Raw genomic sequence first — 25,348 nt, forward strand, 5'->3', positions numbered from 1 at the left:
GGTATTTTATGTGTGGAGTTACCAGCATTTGGGCCTGCTATACTGTAAACCATGGCACAGCAAGTTTACAGGAGAATTCAAGTAGTTGAGAGACATCTGTCAACAGTTCTTCAATATTACTGTCATTTTCCTCCAACAGATCCCTACCTACTATAAGACATAGGCAGGTAACCCACTAAAGTCTCTGCTGAACTGAGGAAACAGTTAAGCCTCACTTCTCGCCCCATTTTTGGGATCAACTCCTTCCATTCTTTAGGACGTAATGACTTAGTGTTTTTCCCTCAGCTACAAGCCTAGGTTCTTATTCCAAACTGTCGTGGTTTAGGGCTAGGCCGGCTACCAAATCCTGGACAGACGCTCTCTATTAACCCGTCTCCCCTCCCCAGAAGGGAAGGGAAAAGAGAATAAGGGAGAGAGACTTTACGGGTTGGAAAATAAAACTAACAGATTCAATGAAACAATAATATTAATACTACAGGATAATATTGTAAATAGGAAAATAATGGAATATATACAAACATGTACAAATACACACAAAACCAATATAAAATCCTTCACCCACCCTCCCTCCAATGACAATGACATCACCAGAGGCTCTGTGGAGCCGGGCACTGGAAAAGTCCCAGACCAAACTCAGCAGCAGTGGGAGCTGATGCAGGACACACAAATCAGTATCAGTGGCAGATGAACCAGCAGCTCAGGCCTCAACCTCTGCAGGACCGAGACGGATGAAAGGGTCTGAGATGGAAGGGCTCCAAGATGGAAGGGGGTAGAAAAGGGTCGAGACCCTCGTGATCCCTCGGTTTTTATATCAAGTATGCCGTATGTGGGATGGAAACCCTCGTTGGTCGGTTTTGGGTCTGCTCCCCCCCCCATAGGCACAGACACAGCACCCATGGTGAGACAACTGACCTTGAGCATATCTTCTAGCAGCGCTGCTCGGGAAAAACATGCTGCCAGTTTTCAGCAAGTTCAGCCACTTAAAAGAGGCTGAGCTGAAAAGTAAAATCGCTAAATAGAGAAAATTAGTTCTATTTAGCTCAAACCAGGACACATACACATGGCCAGAAAGGCGCCTGTTCAGGGAAGAATATGAAATGTGCCTGTAGTCTGCCTGACCTACTCCAAACAGCATGTCAAGCTCGGTGAGCCACCAGTTCTTCCTTCACACGCCTCTTTCTTTTGCATCAACCTATTTTCTTAACTAGCACAGAGTATGCAATCTGGAGAAAGCAAAGACCAAAACTTACCATCTGATTCGGAGGCTGCTCTGAAAATCAAGTAGCTGCTGGGAAGAGGCTGAGTGATCGAACCAACATTTTCTCCCTTTGGGCCCTGGAAATGCACACAGACAAAAAGACGTAAGGCACAGAAGATGCAATGGACCGTTCAGTGTCTTTCTACTCTCCCTGGGCAGAGTGTGTATGTTTGTGATAGGAAAGAAGGAAGCAGCAGATGGAGTAATTTAGAGAGATTTATTAGTAACAACGATAATGCTACTGCAGCTCCAAAGCAGTAATGAGCTCTGACGTAAATGGGGCTTGATCTAACCTATGCTCAGCCCAAAATCTACTGTTTATTCAGATCCTCAGGCATGGAAGAATCTCATTCCTGTTTCTTGGGACAAAACCAGTCAAATATTTACTATGAGTCATCTTTGTGCAACACCCGAATGGACTGTTCCATGCAGTGCACGTCAACTCTGTCTGCAGCCTGACACATTGGCAGTGAACACCCTTTATGTGTCACCATAAAAGTGGCAGAGCTCACATCTTGTGCTGTGAGTTCTTTTAGCAGAGAGGCAATGGCAGCTTTTCTGGAAAGAAACAAAGGGGAAACTCCATCCTCTGAACCTACCTGTGGGAAAGGAAGAGACAGGGAAAACCACAGGCTGAGGACCAAAAGTCTCCCAGCATGGACACGTGCTGCTGAGTTGCAGCCCTTCACCTCTACATCCAGACCCTTTGAGAACCTTCATGCCTTACTGCCTGGGATGATGGCCACTTCAGGCTTTAACAAAAACAGGCTTTGCTTGTTTATGTTCCCTTTAGTTTAGGAGCTATGGCAGAAAAGACTTATCTTGTAAACATCCTGCCACCATCCCTTCAGCATGACATTACAGAAATGATTCTGAGGGAGGCAGAGTCTGTCCTGGATTAAGCACTTCTTTGAGCAGAACCACAGGCACCTAGTTTGATCTTCTTTTTGCCTCCTCTCTTGAGCACCAGAAGCTGCTAAGAAAAAGCTGTTTCCTGTACTTGATGAGCACAGCTTTATACTCTCCATGGTATGGACTTTATGGTTGAAATAAATAGGAGTTCCTCCTCCTTGCTTGCATTTCCAAAGTGACCCAGCCTCTTCCAGTTCCTTTTCTTCCTCACTTTGTAACAAACAACATGAAACAGATCCTTTTTCAAATATGCAGACATCATGTCAGAAATAAATGCAGAGCAGAAAACACCACCAATGTTGAATGACCACTATGCCAACTGCAAGGTGGAACAAGTTGTTTTCTCCAGGATGCTCAAATACAGATTTCCTTGAGTTTCTAGAGAATACCACACAATGCTGAAAATCTCTAGACAAATTTTTGCAGTTTGAATATGACCCTCCTCCTTTACATGGGCCTTTATAGTATCCCATCCTGCTTCTTGAAAGAAGGACTTCTCCCTAGCATTAGTTTGTAAGCAGGGAAACTGTGAGTGCTACTGAGAACTGCTCCTGTATACAAGTGTCTGGTAGTTAAATGGTGGTTTTATCACGATTTTTGTTTTTGAGTTCCACCCAGGAATCCAAAATTTAGAAAGAAAGAAGAGTGCAAGCATAGGACAGCCATCAAATTGTATCTGAGTCTATGACACGGAGATGCAGTGGTGAGAAGACAACAGTCTCCAGTCTAGCTCCTTGTCTTCATATCTGGGGGGGTCTTCTGCTGCCAGGAGAAACTGGTAACCTTGTTACTCACTTCTTTTTCCCGTCCCCTCTTCCACAAAAAAAGGTTCACAAAATTAAGACTGTTCAAAGGCTTAATAGTCAGGACTGGCAAAGTTGAGATTTGATTAGTAAACTAGAGCAGAGCAGCTTAAGATATTACTAGTGACATTAATGCAATCAGGCATCATTCCCAATGGCACTTTTCATTTCAATAGCTTGCAGCTGAGCGGGGTGCTCAGGAACTGTTGATAACACCATTACTTGTGCTTTCAGTGCAGAGGTTGATATTTGCTCTGCTGGAGGAAAAACCCCACAACCAAACAGTACAGATCCAGAGAACTGTTATTTTAAAAAACGGGGAGAAGGGAAGGAGGACACAAGGGGCAGCCAGGTCACTCTGTCAAGGAAATGTATTCAACAGTAAGGCATATGCATACATGGAGGGACCTGTTTCCCACAGAAAGAAGATGAGAAAAAGAAAAGAGGAGGCCATAAAAATAAAGTCAACACCTCCACAGAGTAAATGAGGTTCTGTATCTGCATGGCAGAGATAATGATGCTTTCTGCCTCCCAGCCTTGGAGCATCATGCCTGTTTGGAGTTTAAGACCTTCAAGACAGTGACCGTCTTTCATTAAAATGAGTGTTGTTCCTGCTACACTGGGACCTGGAGCTCAGCTGCAACCTCTAGACTGTACAACCAATAAAGGATCGGCTTTTGAACACTGCTGTTTACTCTTGATTTGAGAACCAGAATCACAGAATCACAGAATCACAGAATCGCTCGGTTGGAAAAGCCCTCTGAGATCATCATGTCCAACTGTTCCTGTCTACCCCCTAAATCATATCCCTAAGTACCTCGTCTACCCGCTCTTTAAATACATCCAGGGATGGTGACTCCACCACCTCCCTGGGCAGCCTGTTCCAGCTTCTGACGACCCTCTCAGTAAAGAACTTCCTCCTCATCTCTAACCTGAACCTCCCTTGGCACAGCTTGGTGCCATTTCCCCTTGTTCTATCAACCAGAAGGCATTATCAAACAGGGGTTGGTTAGGCTTCAACAAATGGAGTGGACTCACACTGTTTCAAACAGTATAACAAGACATCTAGTCTTGGAGAGTCATAAAACAAAGCTTTAAAAATGGGAAAAAATCCCTTCCATTAACAGTACTGTGGATAACTGTAAGGGTGAAGATGAATCTAACTGTGCTATATTATGGAGTAGAACAAACAACTGTAAAAGCAACAGCACAAGCCCATTACTAGAACTTTTTTCTTTAAAGGAATGACTCAAAATTCTTAAAATGAACAAAATTCAAATTGTACGTATTCCCAGATTCAGTGGGTCTGACCTCAACTCATTTAACACTCTAAATATATGTCAGAACAAGCTGCAGTCAATAAAAGCCTTCCCACAACACGCTGTTCAGCTAGCTTCTGAGCAAGCTCAAAGGGAAATAAAAACCGTTCCAGGACATTTTTTGGGGACAGACGGGCAAACCCTGCCAGCTGATAGCCCAACACTCCCTCTGTGAAGCAAGAGGACAGACCCTCACACTAATTACTAGGTTGGCATTCCCCAGTTTTCTGCAGTCATGCACACAAAAAGTCTCTTCCCTGAAGCAGTGTGGGATCATGCTGTCCTCACACAATGGACAAAGTGTCCCTGCAGCAGCATTCAGAGTGCGTGAGGGAAGCTTGTCTTACTTGTGCTGCTGACTGATTTTGAGACCTTAGCAGTTTTGGCCTTGGGTGTACAAAGGCCTGTGCAGAGCAAATAGGTAAAAGGTCTAAAACACTTGCACTGTGAAGGAGTTTCAGGCTAAAACTCTTGAAAAGCCAGGAAAGCAGTGGAGAAAAAAGGACTCTCTCTCCTCAGCAATGTGTTTCTAAGATTGCCCTAGACACCATAGAGCTTTACAGGAAAAATAGTTCCCTGGTGTGTATAATTAGCTTTCAACTATAAGTAACATCTTACATCTTACCTACCTACTATTTGAAAGGCACCCCAAAATTTCATCCTGCTCTAACTGAAGTGCCTGCACATCAAATTTAATTGGCCAGCACAAATACAAATTCCTAGGGCAGTGATTGACCCAGAGATCTGTTCCAGGGCCAACCCCACAGTTAGATCCAAACATCTGCCGAGCAGCCAGGCCAACATGTACCAAGGTGCTCATTAATGACTCTGAGTTAGCTGCAAGTCCACTGATGTGAGTCAAAGCTGGACCATCAGCTCTAGTCTGGAAAATCCTTGAAAATTTCACAGGCCATTTTAGCCCAAAGTGAAAGTTGTGTAGTTAGATCTCATTTCTGGTGTGATGGACAGTAACTTGGGCTTTTTGCTTAAGCTTGGGCTAATTTATATTTCATGAGAAACAGGCTTTCTTTGCACTGTTATACATAACCAATTTCGATTAGTCAATTCTGCTCCCATTGCTTTAAAAGGAGGCCATGAAATGACATAAAATAAAATAGTATTCTTAGCAGTTTCAGCCTTAAACTGTTGTCAGAGTGCAGACAGCTTCTTGGACATCAAGCAGTTCACTGGCGGATTTCTTCTTGATGTGTATTTTGGTGTTCACCTTGTGGCTGAAAGCATCTATCACACATAACAAGCCAGGCTGAACTTAAGTTTCAGGAAATATCCTACTATGCATCTCAAACATAGCTTTCTAAATATCTGTTTCAAGTGACTTGAATATTACTTTGACTTTAAAATCCAAATCTCTGGGACTTCCTCTAGTGCACAAACATTTTCAGAGAAATATTGCCTTCATATTTAATATACTAATTCCTATTTCTGTCACATATTTTATCAGGAGACACAAGAGTTAGATATACATACATAAACACATTTATAAATACTCCTCTTTCTTCTGGACTATTCATATCAAGGGAAGGGCATTTTAGCATAATGCTTTGGAGCTGTCAGTGACACGACTTTTCAGTACCTGACTGCACTTTTAATTCTACTATTTCACTACCTCTCCTGGCTGCGCTTTTCAGAAGAATTCAGCTGACTTGTCAAGCCACAAGGAATTTTTTTGTTGATGGGCAGCAAACAATCAGCAACATTCTTGGGTGCATGCTCTGAACTACAAAAGCATCAAAACTCTCAAAACTGAATAAGAAGCACAGTAGCAATGAAACCTTGGGACTTAAAGCAAAAACAATGCATCTAGGCACAGATCAGAGCTGAGCTACTGTCAGAAATCAGCAGCTCTTACCCTTGGTTGCTGAGGTTGATTTTAATTCTGTCCTCCTACGTTATTAAAAATGGCAAGACTTTTTATAGTGATTGTATAGCTGTGTTTAAAACTGTTCAATTAACTGCAGGGATGAGCAAGAGTGAGCCTGCTTGATCTGCTCCCACAGAGCTTCCCCTTTATTTTGTTAGATCTTCTGAAGCCAGTGACAAATGCCTTCATCGCTCTCACAGGAGTCTTTCCAAGTAGATTTACTCTGCTGACCACTTTGCAGCAAGGCACCAGCTTGTCATGCCTTGCTAACATTGGTGATGTCTCCTAGAGAACTCATATCTGAAATAAATCTGCTGAGTCACTGGTTTTAATGGGGAAATAAGAGTTCAAGAACATTTAAGTTTTGTTTTCAGGGTATCCAACAGCTACTGCTCTCAGTGCCTCTCAGGAGGTACTAGGGTCTTCCTCTTTGCTCATAGGCATTAGACATCTTTCTCTTTTTGCCAATTCCTAAAGGAAGGCAGAAAAAGAAATGCAGCTTTCTAAAATTTGCAGGGAGTTACTTTAAGAAGTGTGAGAAACTATTAAACGTTTGCGTTACAGTGAGACCCAGAGGTCACTGCAGGAAGTACAGGAAGAGACTGCCTGTGAATAACAACAGACTGGAGAACAACTCAGAGCAAAGGGGAGAAAACTTTCTTATTTCCACTTCAAAGAGGAGAAAATTAAGGCCACCTAACCAGAGTCACACTTTTGTGGACAGTCAAGACTTGAACAGACCAATGAGTTCCAAGTGTATCACAAACAAACACAAACCTCAGAGGAATCAGAAAAAAAAAAAAGAAATAAAATCATTAATCTGCTTTGTGTCAGTTTGCCAGCCCTCTTCCAGTGTTGTGGAAACCATTTGGTGCTTTGAGTGTCCTTATTTGTCATTAATCTGCTTTGTGTCAGTTTGCCAGTCCTCTTCCAGTGTTGTAGAAACCATTTGGTGCTTTGAGTGTCCTTATTTTGGGGAAGGCAGTTATTTCGGTCTATTCCTCACCTCTTTTTAAAGATGTAGGTCGTTACTTGATATAGCTTCTAGGCATTGATCTTTTTTCCTGCCTATTCATGCATCTATACACCAAGAATGACACATTTGTATAACTAATACAATGCACCACATTCCTTTGACGTCATATCATGACCAAGCTTCGGCGTCTTTAATCTTTTTATGCAGTCAACTCACCATCACTAACAGCATCTGAATAACTGCAAATCTAGATAATATGAGTGCTAGAAAATACTAGTGCTCAGATGTTTTGGTGACAAAGAAGAGGTTGTTTGACTCATCAGGATTGTTACCTTCACAGCCCAGATTGATTGATCCAAAGGATGAAAAAGTTTAAAACAGAAGCCATCCTTTTTGGAGGGTCTCTCGATCAGCTCACAAGAATGGAGCAAGATTGTTCCAACCCACTGTCCAATCTTTGGCGTCTTATAAATGAGGAGCACTCCTGGTTTCAGAACACACCACAGCTTGGTCCAGCTCTTCAGAGTCCCACGAATCTGGAGGGAAGCAGGAGAGGACAAAAAGCTGCATCAATGTTGTTCCTTAAAAGAAAACCAGCATTTATTCAGTATTTAAACAGTATTTCCAGTACATGTTTCTCCCAAGACCACACTACAATACACTTCCTTAGGAGAATAAACTGCATTATCTGAACAGTCTTAGGGATCTCAGAGAAAAATCCCAGCCCTTGTAAATCTGACTATCAGAATGTGATCTTCGTATTTTTATTACTGGTTTAGTGCTCACAGCTTGCTCAATTTTTTAGGCAACCAGCACTGCTGGCCCATGTTAGAGTGATTTGTTAATAATCATTGTGGACACATCAATTAGAACATTGCATACAAAAACGTTATAGCTAGTCTAACTTGACTTATAAGTCATTTTAATAGAGTTCTGCAAAACAGAGCTATTAATGGATTTTGTCAAATACTCCATTTTAAAAGCACCTTCTCCAGCTGGTTTACTTCTCTGTCAAGCTCAATGCATGCTCTCTCTTACACAGAAGACATTAAATCTGATAGCATGTATTAAAGATAACAGCTTTAAGAATGGGGAAGTGTCTCAGTAAGGTTAGATTTTGCCTAAGGTTCTTCATGTCTTCAAAGTACACAGGCCAAACCTCCAGTCTTATGTCAGTACTCTGTTTTTGTGGCCCAGCATTATTTGTTGCTGAACCAGAAATTCTCGGCCACAGCAAACATGCAACAAGTATTTTGTATTTTAAAAAATCTCAATATTCATCTATCATCAACACTTAACATTATGGAAACATTTTGTTGCAAATCTAATTTCTCAAATAAACCATAAGCCATCTATGGATTGAGTTATGTTAAGATGGAAAGCAAATATTCCCTAGAACTCCACTTTTACAGCAGTCATTTAAGTACAGCTTTACAGCGAACTCAACTCAAAATTACTCGGTCTTCCTTCACTCAAAAAAGTGCTATTGCATAAATCTCAGACACATCAACTACTTCTCACTTAATTTTCCTACAGCCTCGGGAGCAATGGTGTGTACTAAATACCTTCAGCCAGTCTGCTGTGATCACTACACTGGGATCCTTTAGAGCACTGAAGAGTTGTTTGGTAGCTCTTTTCTTCTCCTGTCTGTAATTTTTTTTTTGTACCTGTGTGAGAACAGAGAAAATATAGCAGCTATGATCATGGCCTCTTTTGGGGAGGAAGGAACATAATGCATTAAGGACAGCTATGTATAGCACAGCTAGAACTTGACCCAGCACAGCTTCCCCAGAAATGAGCACAAGGAAGAACAAAAACATAATAAGATAGCAGGTGTTTTCTTTGCTCCTGAAGTTCACCTAAACATAATCTAATTTGGCTTTTCTTTGGGGGGAATGAAAACAGGCTGAACAGCCAGCCCTCCTCACTCCCCAAATTAAAAAGATTAAATCTAATTTCAATCAATCCAAATGATTGATACTTTGGGTTTGGTAGACAAGCAAGAGTACAAGCAATAATTGGCTCAGATTGCCTAGGCATACAGCTTCTAACAAGACCTATGAAGGACTGCAATCCTCTTAAGGTGCCTAATGGCTCTGGAACATAGAAACTGAGTGAAATAATTACACTTACTTGTTTTGTTCGCAGTATATAATCTAATCTTTTATATAAAGCCTGTAAATGCCCTTGGCCTGTAATGACTCCAAGAAGAGTTGGAGGCTTCTCTGGGTCTTGGGAAATGACTCAGAGTAGTTACAAATTATTTGTTTGGAAGGTACTACTTGTTTTGTAAAAGAAAGTCAGCCGATGCTGACGTGGCTGATTTGCACATACCTTCAGTGTTTCCTTCTTCGTGAATTTGGCTGTGGGAGACACACACTCTTTGTCAGACCCATTGCAAAGCTTATATTCGATCTAAAAAAAGAAGTGAGAAGAAACAGGAATGTGTTAACATGAAGATGTTCAAGTTATGCTCTAATGAAGAGTCATTTATATCTTCCAGGAATCTATGAAAGAGCTGATTGCAGACTTCAGCAGCAGAACACTAGGCAGGGGCAGAAAATGCGTATTTGCAGTGCAGTCCAAATTTTCTTCTTATATTCACAGTAAGTTGGAAAATTCCTCATCAATTTTTCTTTGTATTTCTCCCATGCAGACATTAATCTTGGTAAAATAAAACAAAACAAAACAAAAACCCTATTCTTGTTCCTAACTTTGAAAACTGCCCATCTCTCTTCCCATCTGAAAGCATTTCAATTACCGGAAAAAAAATTACAGGGAAGCTGGTATAGATCTTTCAGAACAAGATTTGATATTGGCAATGACTGTTGCCCTAGCTGAAATGTCCAGAAACATGAGTGGGCAAGACATGACCTAATCATGTTACAGATAATAGAGGAAATGATTATCATCTTGGCCTGCGAAGCAAGGCACAAAATACACAGTCACTTCAAATCATGTCTGATAGTGTCAGTGCTGTTTAAATTCATTTTCAGAGGCTGCAGACTGAGCTCATAATTGTGCTGATGGGCTCAAAAAATGCTTTACTTCTGTTAGACATGGTCACAATATTACTGTTCCCAAAATAACGTACGCTTAGAGAGTATAGCCTCTCGAGCCCAACTCACAACAAGGACCCCTATTTGGATAGGTGCTGTCAACAAATTGTCCAAAACCTGGGGATGGTTACTGGCGTGAGAATTATGGCACAGTCTGGACTCTGCTACTTTTTAAGTCACCTGGGGGAAGTTACTTTCTCTCTCTGTACTTCTTTTCCTTCCAACTTTTCATGTGTCTGATGCTTTCAGACTGTGATCTTTTGGGGTCAGGCACTGTCTCTCCTACTTATGCATGACAGTTTTATAAAGAAGCTCAGCCCTTGCCCACCTTGATTTAACGAGTATGACCAAAAAATGAGCCGTACTAAGGAAAAACTATCAAATATAGTCCCCATTTATAAATTCACTACTATGATATGAAACAAACCCACTAGGCTCCTCAGATTCTCTTTCCTTTGTGTCACAAATTGATGTAATCATTTTACAGTGTCTTCAGTTTTGAGAGACCCACTTTCTTTTTCCCTCCCAGTGACACAGAAACCTCTCTGCTATAGCCACAAACCATGCTGAACATTAGTGTGAGCAGGAAAATATTTAATGACAGCCAGATCGGTCCTTTTCACATAATTTAGATAAAAACACTCAAATGTATGACCAGGTTACAACAAACAGGCCGTCAACTATGCTTTGGAGACCGTGGCAGGAGCAAAAATGGGAGATAAGGACACATGCTCCACTGAGCAAAACTCTTCATGCACTATGCAGGGTTAGAAATTAGGGGCAGAAGGTGCGATTTGCAACAGAGCTGGGGTCACTGTAGAACCTATTACTTGTTCTCACATACCCTTATAGTTGTCTTCAACTAAAATCAAAACTACATGTGATATTTAAGAATAAATAGAGAAATGAAAACTCTATGATGGCACATAGTCCCTGGTCTGACTGTCCAGTTTACAAGTCAACTTGACATTGGAGCCACCCAAACAAAATGCCAGCTCTTAGACTTCTGCAAACTATTCAATATTTGTCATTCATTTTTAATAGAAAAGTAACTTGCCTCCTCTACAATGCAGTCTCTGATGCATATTTTGTATTTCTGCGGATGGGACTTCACAGTAAAAACACAAGATTTACGATGGGGACCGCTGCACAGATATGACATCTGAGCAGAGAACTGTGCCCACAGGGTCTTTGGCACATTTCAAAGGGCAGTAGTAGACATTTGGGAGATACGCTATAAGCTTTTCTTTATGAGGAAACCTTTCAACGTGCTTAAATGTCTCTGAGCAATTCTGTCTTTGGAATTATTAAGAGATTCTGCTTTTATGATTGGAGACGTGTGGCCTCTGAAACTGGTCCGAAGAATTCTCCCCTTTCTCCCAGTTAGCAAGGAGAATGTCCTATCCTTGAGATACCACTATGAGCCAACTGTGTATTGGTGATTTCACTCCCTCCAGCCCAAGAGATCAGACGCAGAGGGAAACACTGCGTACGGTCCCTCATTGGTCATCGAGAGAAGCAGAAAAAGCACAGATGTCCCCAAGATTCTAGGAACCCCTGCTCAGGTGTCTGCAAACCATCAGGATATAATGAACACTTTTTGCTTAACTAATTAAAAGAAGCTACAGTCACTTATTGTCTAGAAAATTACATCTTAGCACTTGTATAAAGAAGAAAATTTTGGCCCCTAAGCTCACTTGGCTCAAGGAAATTTACTTGAAGATTAACTCAGGAAGACTTTCAATAACCACCACAAACCATGCACACCCGAGCCCTAAACCCACTGCTTGTGGGGAACCGGCATTAACCCAGAGGCCCTTTCACTGCTCTACTAGCCACACTAGCCTCCTCCTGAGTGTCTCTGGGCCATGCTAAAAACAGAGTTAAGCAGCCAAAAGACTTCAAACCTGGGACACTTACACAGAGCGACATTGAGGAGAGCTGACTTGTAGCTCCATGACCAAGGACACCACACACCTGACGCCAGCCAATACTGCTATGCATGTTACAAAGCCGTGGCACACAACAGCGGATGAAGGGATAATCTCCCCTTATACCACCATAGCCTTTAGGAACTCAGTAAATGCAGTGAAACTTGTCTGAAATCATTACAAACCAGTTTTTCACTTGGTCAAAGCAACTGGATTAACAGCCTTGGAGGCTGCTGCAGTGGGCTCCTGAACTGCTGTGCTGCTTCCTTCAGGCACCACCTCCCCCATGCCTGAGCTATGTCCAGACATGCTGAATTTGCTGACCTTGCCTGTAAAGGGAAACACAACCAAAGGGATGGTGCACACTAAGACAGGTTTAAAAATGAATGAGAAAGAAGCAGTAGTGTAACTCCCTCTCTGCCTACATAAGAATTTCTAGGCATGAGAAAATAAACACCTGTGCTGCTGTGTCCCAAAACCTGCGATGCACCAGCTGAGTGATGAATAGCGCAGCTCCCAGTGATGGTTGTAAAATGATCCAGCTTTTTGAAGACAGAGAAAATGTTACTAAAACCAAGCCAAGGTTTTAACTAGGAGCCATGGACAAACTTTCAGATGTGCCTGACCTGGGACTTCAGTTTTTGGAAACCTGATGATGTTCCCCTGTTACTGCAAGCCAAGGTTTTAACTAGGAGTCATGGACAAACTTTCAGATGTGCCTGATCTGGGACTTCAGATTTTGGAAACCTGATGATGTTCCCCTGTTACTCTTTTAACAAGGCGAACTGTTTGCTTCTCTCTGCCAACTTTGCTTCTTGTTATGCTTATGAGGATGCATCACCACAGATCCTAAATAGTAGTTTGCTTGCAGGTGATCTCCAGGTCTACCGAGTGAAAAGAATTGCATGTCTAGGTGTACAGTTCCTGCCTTTTCACAGGAAAGGTGGGATCTAAGGCCCCAGGACTGCACACCATAGGCCCTCATGCTGCTGATAGCAATGTACAATTACTCCAAGTCTAACCTGCTTGATAAAATGTGATTTCATGCTTTTACATGAATCTGTCTCAATACTTCTGATTGCATGCTGTGACATCATAAGATTCAGTAAATCTGGGCCACCATGTCTAAAGATCCCTAAGACACAGCAGGGCCTTACGTCACTGAGACATGTCAAGAGCATTGAATGACGTCCTTCTATTGCTCTGCCTTTCTCAGCCAAAATTGAGAGAACTGAGAGGACAAAATTAAGAGAATCAAATTTTCATCACAACAAATCTTTCAAGGACACTGGGATAACGCTTGTGCAGGATATTGGATTTTGACCTCTCTCTGCAGCAACACATGAACAACATTAACCAGAGACGAGACTTTGTACCGTGAGGGGTAGGGAATTGGTGTCCTTTTTAAAATTAAAAAAAAAACTAGCTGAAATATTCTAATAAGAAAGCAGTATGTATGTTTTCCATATAATGGTTCTCATAATTATAAGGGGGGGAAGACTGTTAATCACCTGAAAACTTTTACCAGGGAATGCAGCAGCACTTGCAGGGGTAGGAAACTGTTATTCCTTCTTAGCTCTCTCACCAGATCTGCCCTTTCCAGGACTGAATGATGACCTTGCTGGCTGCTGACCGGCCGTGCTGTACTCAGAGATGTACTTTTTATCCCTGTTAAGTTTCTGCTCCCTTTCATCTCAGTCATGTAGCTCTGGAGAACCACTGCTGATTGTTAGCAGTGATCACAATACCCTTACACTCCTGCTAGGCTTTGTGAGGGAGCACACGGAGTCCAAACAATAGTGCTATTCTGATCTAGTGTCTTTTTGGTGACTTCATTTCCAAGAGGAACCAAATAATTTCACAGAAAAACAGTCCATGATCGGCTCTGGTGTGGGGGATGTCAGACCATCAGCATGCTGTGCCTTGGGTAGCAGCAAGAAGAATACCTTGTTGTTTGGTGCAAGCAATCCCTGTCACAAACATCGAAATAAGTCATTCTCAAGCTGTGGTCTGCATGTTCACAGCAGTGACAGCTTACAAGTCCCTCTTTTTACTTGTTTTGCATCCAAGTAAGAGAAAGACAAGCTCAGATGGGAATTTGAAAGCAGAACTAAAGTAAAAAAAGACAAAAAGCAAAAACGTTCATCACATGGGAGACACATCCTTGCTCACGTGTAATTTCTCCATATCTTTTCCACATATAATTGCTACAGATCCGTATCACTGCAGAAATAAAAGAAATTAAACAAAAGCTCCTGAAGCAGTATTAACAATATGGAAAAGGTGGGTTTAACATTAGAAGTGAAGAGCTGCTTATTACTGATGATGAATATTCACGGATATCTCAACTGCATTTAAACCATTTTGTTTTCAATTTACTATAAGCAGTTCTTTTTTTGAACTTTTTTAATGTTATTGTGTACTAACAGCTCATCCAAAGCACAGTGGTCAGTGAAAAGATGCTGACTGACAAACAAGTGTTACACCAGGAAAAATTACCCTTCAGTTAACATGCTACTTTACAGCAAGTCAAATAATTTTCACCTCAAACTTTCTAGTTAAAAAAAAATCCCACTTATCTCAACAATGTTACAAAGAAAAAGCAATTGTGTTTACTACACTGAAATAGCACAGTGATTAGCACAAATTGAAAGCCATATCTGGGGAAAATCATCGCTGAAATTCAGCTATCCAAGCAACTCCAAAGAGCAGGCTATTTTAGTGTTTAGCAGCATGCTTTGCCCGATTGTGTCAGATCATCGTAATTAGCGGAAAAGTCACAGACCTCACGGGATTGCTATGGGATCATTTAAGTGTGCTCTTCGCGGGAACAACGCTATCAAAGTTTAGAATATTTAAAGAACACTTCAGGTGAAATGGGAAGTTGCACACTGAGAAAGATGCTGTTTCACATGGCAGATACAGTTGCAGTGCTAAGCAGAAACCTGAAGCAAAGCTTTGCTTTCCCATCCAGGTACAGCTTTCGTTTCCAGGCTGAGTTTAAACAAACCAAGAAAGTGAGCAATGAAAAACAACCAGACCTTCATCTTAAAATATGCTTTTCTAAATTGTTTAATAAATAATTTCAATTTCAGGACCTTCATTTACACTCAACTCCCTCATCAGAAACACTAAAGAATGTTGTGGATTACCCAAAGTTACCAGCTTTAAGACTTCATTTTGCAAGCAAACAGCTACTACTGCCTACATTCCCCTCTGCAAGGCATCTGGGAGTTTCAGGGTTTGTATGCACCTACCTAAGTTAGAGATGCTCCATGTTTCCTATCTCTCAGTGCAAAATCCCACCCCTCTTCTATGTGATTTTTCCAAGGATACTCCAGGCTACATCTCTGCTCAATTGAAATCAGCTGCAAAACCCTCTGTGGACAACAGTGATTACCCAGAAATGTTGCATGTAGTATTGAAGTAATGTGCCCTTAAAGAAGGGCACAGGAACTGAGTGTAAGTCTTGACAGAGACATAACTGCATCAACAGCATAAAGTATGGTAAAGCTGTGCTTAGAATGTACAGGGGACGTTTCACTCCTGAGCCTCTCTGAGCTGACTCCTGCAACATCTGGATCTTTCTGACAACCAATTTCTCAGTTTGCTGGCTAAGAAAGAGCAGAGGGAAAGGTACCCTCGTAGGTTGCCAGAGACGTGAATTGACCTAGACAGGCTGGAGAGTTGAGCAGGGGAAAATTTAAGGAAATTCACAACAAGGGCAATTGAAGGGTCTTGCATCTGGGGAAGAACAACCCCATGTACCAGGACAGGTTGGAGACAGACCTGCTGGGGAGTAGCACAGCAGAAAAAGACCTGGGGGTGTTGGTGGACAGCAGGATGACCATGAGCCAGCAATGTGCCCTTGTGGCCAAGAAGGCCAATGGCATCCTGGGGTGTATCAGAAGGGCTGTGGTCAGTAGGTCAGAGAGGTTCTCCTCCCCCTCTACTCTGCCCTGGTGAGACCACATCTGCAATATTGTGTTCAGTTCTGGGCCCTCAGTTCAAGGAGGACAGGGAATTGCTTGAAAGAGTCCAGCGCAGAGCCACAAAGATGATGAAGGGAGTGGAGCATCTCCCTTATGAGGAGCGGCTGAGGGAGCTGGGTCTCTTTAGCTTGGAGCAGAGGAGACTGAGGGGAGACCTCATTCATGGTTATCAATTTGTAAAGGGCGAGTGTCAGGAGGAAGGAGCCAGGCTCTTCTCAGTGACAGCCAATGACAGGACAGGGGGCAATGGGAGCAAGCTGGAGGGTGACAGAGCACTGGACCAGGGTGTCCAGAGAGGTTGTGGAGTCTCCTTCTCTGCAGACATTCAAAACCCGCCTGGACGTGTTCCTGTGTGACCTGGTCTGGGTGATCCTGCTCTGGATCCTGCTCCATCTATGAGCTCAAGCACAGAGTAGTGTGGTTACAATTAAATGGCTTCACAGCTCACAAGTTCACAGATGTTTACAGGGTTTTCATTGGATATTCTGCTCGGTGTCTGCAGACCTGGGAAACCTGCAGCTTTCCCCATCATGCAGTGTGGATATGGCCCATGTGAACAAAATGCAGAACTGTTTACACCTCACTGATGAAAATGTGAAGCAGAAATGCAATTAATATGCCTGGGGAAATGCAGAGACTTTAAGTCAGAGCCGGGAAGTCAAGGTCCCCTAAGCCCCATTCCAAGGACCGATTCACTCGACTGGTTTTCCTTTCCTCCTCATTACTGGGTGAAAAGAGTCAATGTGGTGTGGTACCTCAAAATAGCACTGCTGAAGGAACACTGATTTCCAACAAGATTTGTTATATCCACTGTGCCAAAAGAAGGGTAAGTATTCATGGCATGGATCTGTTACCTAGAACATTTACTTCTGAAGTCATTAATTAAACCTGCACGCCTCATATTTTGGTTTCTAAAAATTATTTCCCCCTGCCACCAGGAATCTAAACATGACCCAATTAGCACTCACTCCTTCCCTTGGTTCACATAGATGGAATCGCTATTTATTTTTAAACTGAAATACTGTGACATATCCCTACTTACAGTTCTGGACACCTGACAGCAAAGTTTCATTTGACAGCCTTAGAGATCAGTGGATGTGAAAATTTAAATATTAAGCAAACTGACTACTAGTTTGTCTACATCTTAAAAGTACAATATATTTCACCATAGAGACTCTGTACTGTCACTGACACTGAAGCAAGACAGAAGCAAAGTTATATGGCTGGAGAAGAACAGGGTAGTGTACAACACAGCAAGGTGAAGCAGTGAAGGGAGAATGACAGGCGCTGCAACACAGGTCCAGTGGGGCAGAGTCTCTGAATCCAACATCACGGGTCTAAGCAGAACTTTCAGGCAGGACAGCAGAACCTAGCTCTAGCCTGTTCAGTAGCCAAAGCAATTGCCTGCAACGCTGCAAGCCAGTAGGCAAGTTGAAGTTTGGGGTTTTGAGGTCCTCATACCTGGTTTTGGTCCACTGGTGTTTCAGAACAATTTTGACTACTGTAAAACTGAAGTCTTGGGTTGGTTAAAGCAAAGCTCATGTCCAGGTTCAGACCGCCATTTGATTTGAATCACAAATTTGTTTTGTGCTGTGCATTTTCTCTTATCTTTCCTTAACTACTGCTCCTGATGCTGTCAAGGAGAGACCCAGCAATGCCTCCCAGGTGCACAAAAAGCACGGCAGAAATCTAGCTGGGCAACCACATCTTCCAAGGATGCCTCTCCCTTCAAAAACACACCTGGAGGAGACTAAATAGCAAGGCAGGCCCTGCGGTTGGGAAAACACAGCTGAGCCAGGCTCTCACCCAGATACCTCTGTCAAATACATTCCTACTCTTGCATCCATCCTGCATCTCAGAAAACAAACTCCTTTTCAGACAGCATTTCAGTGCTCTGAGCTGTCCTGTCTAGGAAAAGTCCTTCTTCTTTACATTCCTGAGTCACTGGAAATTTAAAATTCCTCATAAGGTGTGCAAAACATCTGGCTTTAAAACAAAGCCCTGGACACAGTTACCTGGCCCTTGGGCTTCACCACTGACAGGGTAAGAGGGAGGTTGGGTTCTCATGAGGAACCTGCCTGAAAAAGCAAAACCAAGGTTGATTTGCAGCTTGCCAGGTTCCAACAACAGCAGAGGACACCTACACAAGCCCTTGTTGCTTACTTCTAACACTCCTCTCACCACGACCTCCCTGTGCTGACCTCTGCCAGGGCATCCTGGCAGAACAACCTGCAAGCTCCAGGCAAGTGTGGCCAGATGTACTTGGAGATGCAGAACCTATTTTCATGTATTATAAGAAATCACTTGTCTGCAGCTGCTTTTTTCATGTCATATTTTAATTTCAGCTGGTGTCATTTGCATTTTATAGCTTCATACTTGAATAAATTTCGTTAAAAATTTATTAACAGGCCTTGCTTCTATTTCTAGTACCCTCCAGAAACAAGTTAGGGAGCTGCAGCCTAAAAAGCCCATACGCAAATCTCGAAGCCAGATCTAATTTATAAGGTTGACTCCATCTCTACAGGAAATCAAAGCCAGGCACTCCGCAACTCTGGATGTAGAGCCAGTTTTTGAGCACCCAGATCCAGAGGCTTTAGATCCAGTTTTACCTCTCCATAACAGGCTGGATGGAAACACTGTGTTCAGGAAATGGTTAGTTTGTGTTCCTCTCCTGTAACACCAATTCCCAGAGCCCTCTCCCAGGATCTCAACTCACAGTTTTGGATGCTATGCAATACACTAAATATTACAGCTTTCTCTTCCAAAACACTTCAGGTTTATCATTGCCTTGCTGATCAGGAACAGCAGGAGACAATTCTGCGGACAAAATCAACTTTTGAACTGTAATTATTCATTACATTGCCAAATGAGGGCCAAATAAACAAGGTTCTTCTGCAGTTGGTTTTGGTTTTGTTTCAGTGGGGATTTTTTGTTTGGGTTTTTTGTTTGTTTGTTTGCTTTTTTAAAGAGAGAAAGAGAGTAAGAATGATTAGTACCACCCGGAGAAGAAATTAAAGACTAGGGATGGATCCCTATCTCACAGTACCTTACTAATGGAGTTTGGAGTCTGTGGTGTCTCATCTTTCAGTGCCGATGGGCTGTTTCCTTCCACATCTTTTCCTGCAACAAATAAAATTGATTCAGAAACAGAAAAATTTGGTCCAAAACAATGGCTACTATAGCCTTAGAAAAGCTACAGCGAACAGCAAGCAGGAGAAGCTGTCGTAGGCAGGACCAGGCACACCAGGATCACAGAGGAGGATCTTGCAGAGCTTGAAATAGCCTGGACCCACATGCTTGGGCTATGCAACAAGTACTGCTTAAAAGTCAGGTCTGAAAACACTGTGGTAAACCAACATGTTGGTTGCAAAGTCCAGTATATGAAGGCTGGAAAAAACAGAAATAAGGTTGCTTATGCATCCTTAATCAGCTCCCTCCTGTGACTGCATTACAATGCAGTCTTTAATTACATTACCACAGTCTGTTCTCTTCTTATATACCCCATGCCTCATTCAATGCAAATAATAAATGGAATTCAGTTAATAAGCAGCTATTCAATACATCATCCTTCTTGGTTGGTATCTGGCAACTACACACAGATCCACTTGATAAGATGCTTTGTTTGACAAATAATAACTGTGATCATAAAACGTTACAGAAGACAGAACAGCACCTAGACATAATTGGTAAAGCAAAATTTTTAAAAGTTCTTCATTAAAACAAGAAACATTTTACATTCACGAGTAGTATTTATGAACACTATGACATTTTCCAATTGTTATGGATATATATTTCCACTACCCAAATACACTAAACTTGCAGTGCATTATACACATTATGTACTAGCAGGAGTGCGTGTAGTCCTAGCCCAAGCAATGAAACATAATGATAAATTCTGTGCTTTCTGCCAATTGTAATCCTTAGAGTAAAAGAAAGCATAGCACTTCTATTACAAAAAAAGCCAAAGAAAATAACATGTTATGAGACTCGCTTTTTAGTCCCAAGACAGACATTGTTATCCAATTGCAATGTAGTTTTCTTCTCAAAATTGTTAGCAATCAAAGCTTCAGAATACTGGACACAGTAAAGAACCACCGAGACAGTGAAACATAATCCGCTCATAGCACACTGCAAACATGGGAACTGTTACAATTGTTTTTAAATACTGTACAGGCCAGTCTTGGAAACACCAAACACCAAATCCAGAACCAGCAAGGAAAAAATCCCGATTCTCCTGAAGTCAGCAGAAGTTGTCACAGATGTGTCAGAAGCCATAACGTCTGTTGGAGTTTTCAGAGCAGCCATTTAAGAAGCCAAGCACCATTAGAAAAGTCAGCCACAGAAGTTTACTAAAAAATATCCTTGTAGCCAGGTTTGGCACTTCCATCAAGGGACATGTGAGAGAACAAGCACATCCCATTATAACCCGAACTGCAACTGTGCCACAGGGTTTCACTGGTAAAGAGAAAACAAAACCAGACCCTTTTTACAGGCATTACCAGGCAGTTTGGTGTATCAGCTCCTAAATTTAAGGAAAGGCTTTGTGGGACAAGTGTCCCTAGAAGGTGTTCAACTTTCCAGATGGTGACTGAAGGTGGTGGGGGTTTCAGCCGTGTTTCTCACCCTGTGACAGTGCTGCGCTGTGCCCCCCACACACAGTGCGCTGACGCAGGAAGCAGACACTTCTGGGCCTGGGAGAAGAGGGACAGCCCATGCAGAGGAAGGATCTATGCAGTCACATGGGAAGGCAGAGCAACAACAGGGAACCTGTATCTTGACCCAGTTTCTTATCTGTCACTCCTCGCCTTGAAACACCAAGCCCTACATAATGCATCTGGAAACCTAATTTCCATAGGCAGGAGAAAATCCCAAGTGGCTGAGTACGTACAAGTCGCCTTGTGCTACTGTGACAAGTGGGATGGCCATAAGCACTGCTGTGCATGGGTCAGGACCTGTATCTCCATCCTTTTTCTTTCTCTGATGGTGCTTTCCTCTCTATAGCCCCTGCTCTCCCTGGCAGAGGCAGAGAAGGTTGCTATCAACTCACAAAGCCATGTACATGCTGCACTTCTTTCTCATGAAGAGTTTTTTCTGCACATGTATGGGAAAGTAACATATGGTCTGAAAGTTCATGTAAAGTCAATGGGAATCAGCTGCTGCCTGCTCCAAGGGAATGGCATCTATTTGCGTAAGAGAATTCACATCCATTCCTTATTATGTCTCATTTCTTAAAGAAAGCTTAACTCCAAGCTGGTATCCATACAAAAAGCCTGGATGTGAGAGATTCCTCCCTTCTCTCAGTAATACAGTTACAAGGGTTTGCACCTGAACAATGAGATTTTTGCTGTTCCTGAAGTTCTGGACTATCCTGCTCACAGGGTATTATGAAAACTGAGAACATTCAACTCTTCACTCTTACCATATAATGTATAAAATTTCATGAGATATGTCTATGGAGCAGCATATATTGGTTTCTTATACCAAACACGTTAAGCCCATTGACACTTGTGAGGGAAAGGCTGTTTTTCAGAGGAGAGCTATCTTTGCTGTCTGTCTCAAGTAGACTTGCTGCTGCCATGCAGAGGGTGAGAGCCAGCCCTTCTTTGGAAATAAAACTTCATTAAAACCATGTGCAAGTTTCTCAAAGACCCACACAAATAGTGAAGTGCACAGAAAGCCCCAAAGCGAGAGGTCCACCCAGAGCACAACAGACATAGCCATCTTGAGAAACGAAATAGGAAATCACATAAAAACATAAAATAAGCTAAATATTATTTGGTTATAGAAGCTGAAGTTCTTATCAACCTGATGAAGAAAACATAATGCCCACAACAGATACAGACCTCTCCTGACGTAAAGTGCTGGCTGCTAGCAGGGCATGCAAAGAAGGCTCCTCCACAAAGTAGCCCAAAGGTTTTGCACCAGTGAACAATATTTTGGGAAGAGACTCAATAGTGCTTATGGGAACATCCTTCACCACATCATGACGAAAGCTGTCAACACTCCAGCCTTGCAGTCACAGAACTGAATTACCGATACCTTCTTTTAACCCATTGTTGTCATACATAGGAAAAATAAATATTTAGTTCCTTTCCAGAACAGTAACTATTCATTTTCTTTTGCCTTTCCCCTTTACAGAGAATCATACAGAGCAAGCATGACCGATCGATGGTAACCGGAAGAAAAATAACTGGGTTATTGAGGAATGAATGATTAGCTCCACCCAGTATGAATTCCTATTTTACAGGCTTTCTGATAAAGTATCGGGATAGCTACAAGAGGAGATACAGGCTCTGGTGTGTGGCAACACTACTGCAAATAAAACCCATTACTGCTGTAAATATCAGTCACATGGCCCGATGTGTACACCAGACTTAAATTTACTTCCATGTATCTATTACAGTAAAACTCCCATATTCATGAAAGGGCACCTCTGTGGATGCAGACAGGCTAATCTAAATTTGTATCTAAAGCCAATATGTGATCTTGCAGCCTAGTCAAAAAGAGAGATTCTCTACGTTCTTTTAGCTACTCTTTCAACAAATTTCCTACCCTCTGAAAGAGAACAGAAAGAAAGATTGTCTTCCCTTATTGCTACACAAAAGACATGGACAAGGAACATGAATTCACATCTCTTGAGTTTGTGAACTTTCTATAAAGAAAAAATGTCTTCTCAAATTTTTTTAGTTACCATGATCATTAGCATTTTCGTATGCAAGCAAATGGCAAAAAGTCCAAAGTGCTATTTCAGAGAGTGCCCTCCACATTTGCCATATGTTTCCTTTAAAATAAAATTATTCTCACCAAACTGCATCTCCATTGCGTAGCTTGCCTGAGGTGTAAAGTCTGTCACTCCCTTCTCACTGAATTATTTACTTGCACACCTTCATTGCTGAGGGCTAATCCTAGGTGTTGGTGCCATGAGACCTGCAGCTCCGGCCACCCCACAACCCACCAAATTCCTGGCAAGAAACCACTGGGCTTTGGTGCCCACAGCACCCACCCAACACGATCAGTCCACTGCCCTTGTAAAGAAAATCTGCTGGGGTCAGGCAGCAAAACATGGACTACTGGAAAAGCCTCAAGAACCGAAAATTCATGTAAAACAAGAAAGAAAAAATGGGGGACAGAGAAATATTGGATGCAGCTTACAGACTTATCAATGGTGATGGCAGCATCCTTCAAAGGGAAGGGAGAAGGTGGGGGGAAGCACACAAGGCTCAGAGGAAAAGGAGGCAGAAGCAGCAGCAAAGGAGTGAAAGGAGAGCCCACCACAGGAAATGGCAACTGAACGTGAAGAGTAGCAGTTGCTTCTTATGGCAAATGGCAGCGCTGGGGGGACCAGGAAAGAAATGAAAGGAGTAAAAAAAAAGTAAGGATAGACAAAAACCCAGACTCTGCAAGAAATCTTCTGGCTTGAAGCAGTAACTTCTATTTGTTTAAAAGAGACATTCTCTCCTTTACAAACTCTCTGACCTATGCTCTCTTTTTGCACTACAGAGGGTGACTGCCCTCGCTGACGCCAGCGCTGGACGTTACTGAGGAGAACCACGCAGCACAACAAAAGGTCCAGCGTGGCTCAAGGCACTCGTTCTGCCGAGCCCAGCAAAGGCTGTTTGCTCCAGCTCCCAGCAGGCATCACGGAGAATCAAGGTGATGAGAGAAGCTGATGAAGAGACAAACTCTTCCAGCTACCTCCTCCACATTGAAACCCACAACTTTCCCTGGTTTCTGAAATATTACAGCACTGAAATACCTCTGTGAGGAAGTCAGTAACTTTTTTAGCACTGAAAATGCTGGTGAAAACCGAAGAATGGCCAAACCCTAAGCTATGGCTCTCTGTCTCTGTGAAGCAAGGAGAAGTGATTACAGCCTGAAAAATCAGCCCTTCAGCTCCCAAGGATAGCGGAAGTGTAACGGCTATTGACTTCCACACACATTTGTATGGACTGTACTTATGGGCAGCTAGCCATTCGGAAGTCCCTACAGGTTTAAAATGCATGAGATTTTAAATGTCCCATTTTAAGTTATTCTCAGTTTGATTACTGAAAGGTTGTTGAAGCTTCCAGCAACCTCAGTGACAGCCAGGATTAGTCAGTACTGCTGAAAATAGGCTCCCCATTACTTTGAAGCAGACATGAATAGAAATACCTGCGAAATCAGAAGCCCTTGAAACCTTTGCACTGCAAGACAATTAGCTCAGGAAATCCAGACCTGGTTTTGCTCTGCATCTGCAAAGCCCAGAGAGTCTGTTGGGTGTTACATCTATATGAACACTGAAACCTTTTGACAGATGCTATGTTCTTTCTCTAGATATCAGTGTTTTGAGAGCTCACAAAGGTGCTGTGAGGTTTGATTATTCAGCACTGACATGGCAGCTGCAAATGACAGCTCTACGAACTTGTGACTGTTCCCTGAAGCCCTTGTTTACAGACTGGAACGGAAGCATTGTTTGCAGGCTGCAATCAAGGAGACTTGAATGTTTATGGTGAGCAACAAATTCTGAAACAATAAAATGAGCTCTATTTCCTTCAAGAAAGATGCTAGGACATTCAAAGCAAAAAAAGATGTAAAGAGAACGCTTAAAGCCAGTTTGCCATTCACTGTAACCTGTCAAGATTCTGGGTGCTTGTAGATATTTACAGAACATTAACCACAGAAAGTCTGCTCTTGTAATATTTATCCTCAGCTCTAAATCTGAACAGGGAAACCTGCCATTAAACGTCTGCAAACAGGGCCAGTAAATCTTAAACATCAAGTGCCTCAAAGTGGAAGCGCCCAAAAACAGTAGACATTTTTGAAATGTGAGACCATGCAGTGTTGAAACAGTTATGAACCCCAACTCTGGTGCCCCTGTTCCCAGGTAACACCACGGCAATGAAAGACAATAGCATGAAGAAAGCAGCACTGTGTGGGGTTCAGTAATACCTGTGTTGCAACAGCCTTTATCTTTCACATTAACTTGTTTCTTTTTGTTTCCTAGCAGCCTACTGAAGTATCCAGTTGCAGTCAAGCACCTGAGACACATTACTTTTTGCACTGACACAGGAGAAACCAACCTGGGCTGAGTGGGTAGATGTCATTGTCGGTCCCGAAGAACAGATTGCGAGTCAGCTTGCGAGGATCGACCTTTTGAGGGGTGGACGAGGCCGGGCAGAGGGAGAACCTGCGACGAAGAAAGTTCTCCTCCTTCATGGCATGAGCTGTGGGGGTTTT

At 42.4% G+C, this 25,348-nt stretch overlaps 1 protein-coding gene across 1 annotated transcript; it reads right to left on the reverse strand.

The window, feature by feature from the left end:
• Positions 1–1,250: 1,250 nt before the first annotated feature.
• LOC104544186 (oxysterol-binding protein-related protein 5-like) lies at positions 1,251–25,348 on the reverse strand (the record flags this gene model as incomplete). The annotated part of the gene is made up of 6 exons (XM_010188989.1): positions 1,251–1,335; positions 7,483–7,686; positions 8,716–8,817; positions 9,485–9,565; positions 19,179–19,252; positions 25,192–25,348. Coding segments are annotated over 6 exons (703 nt in total), but the record flags the coding sequence as incomplete, so codon positions are not given.

This window comes from Mesitornis unicolor, unplaced genomic scaffold, assembly GCF_000695765.1.
Source record: "Mesitornis unicolor isolate BGI_N332 unplaced genomic scaffold, ASM69576v1 scaffold4960, whole genome shotgun sequence".
In the NCBI taxonomy this organism is placed as follows: domain Eukaryota; kingdom Metazoa; phylum Chordata; class Aves; order Mesitornithiformes; family Mesitornithidae; genus Mesitornis; species Mesitornis unicolor.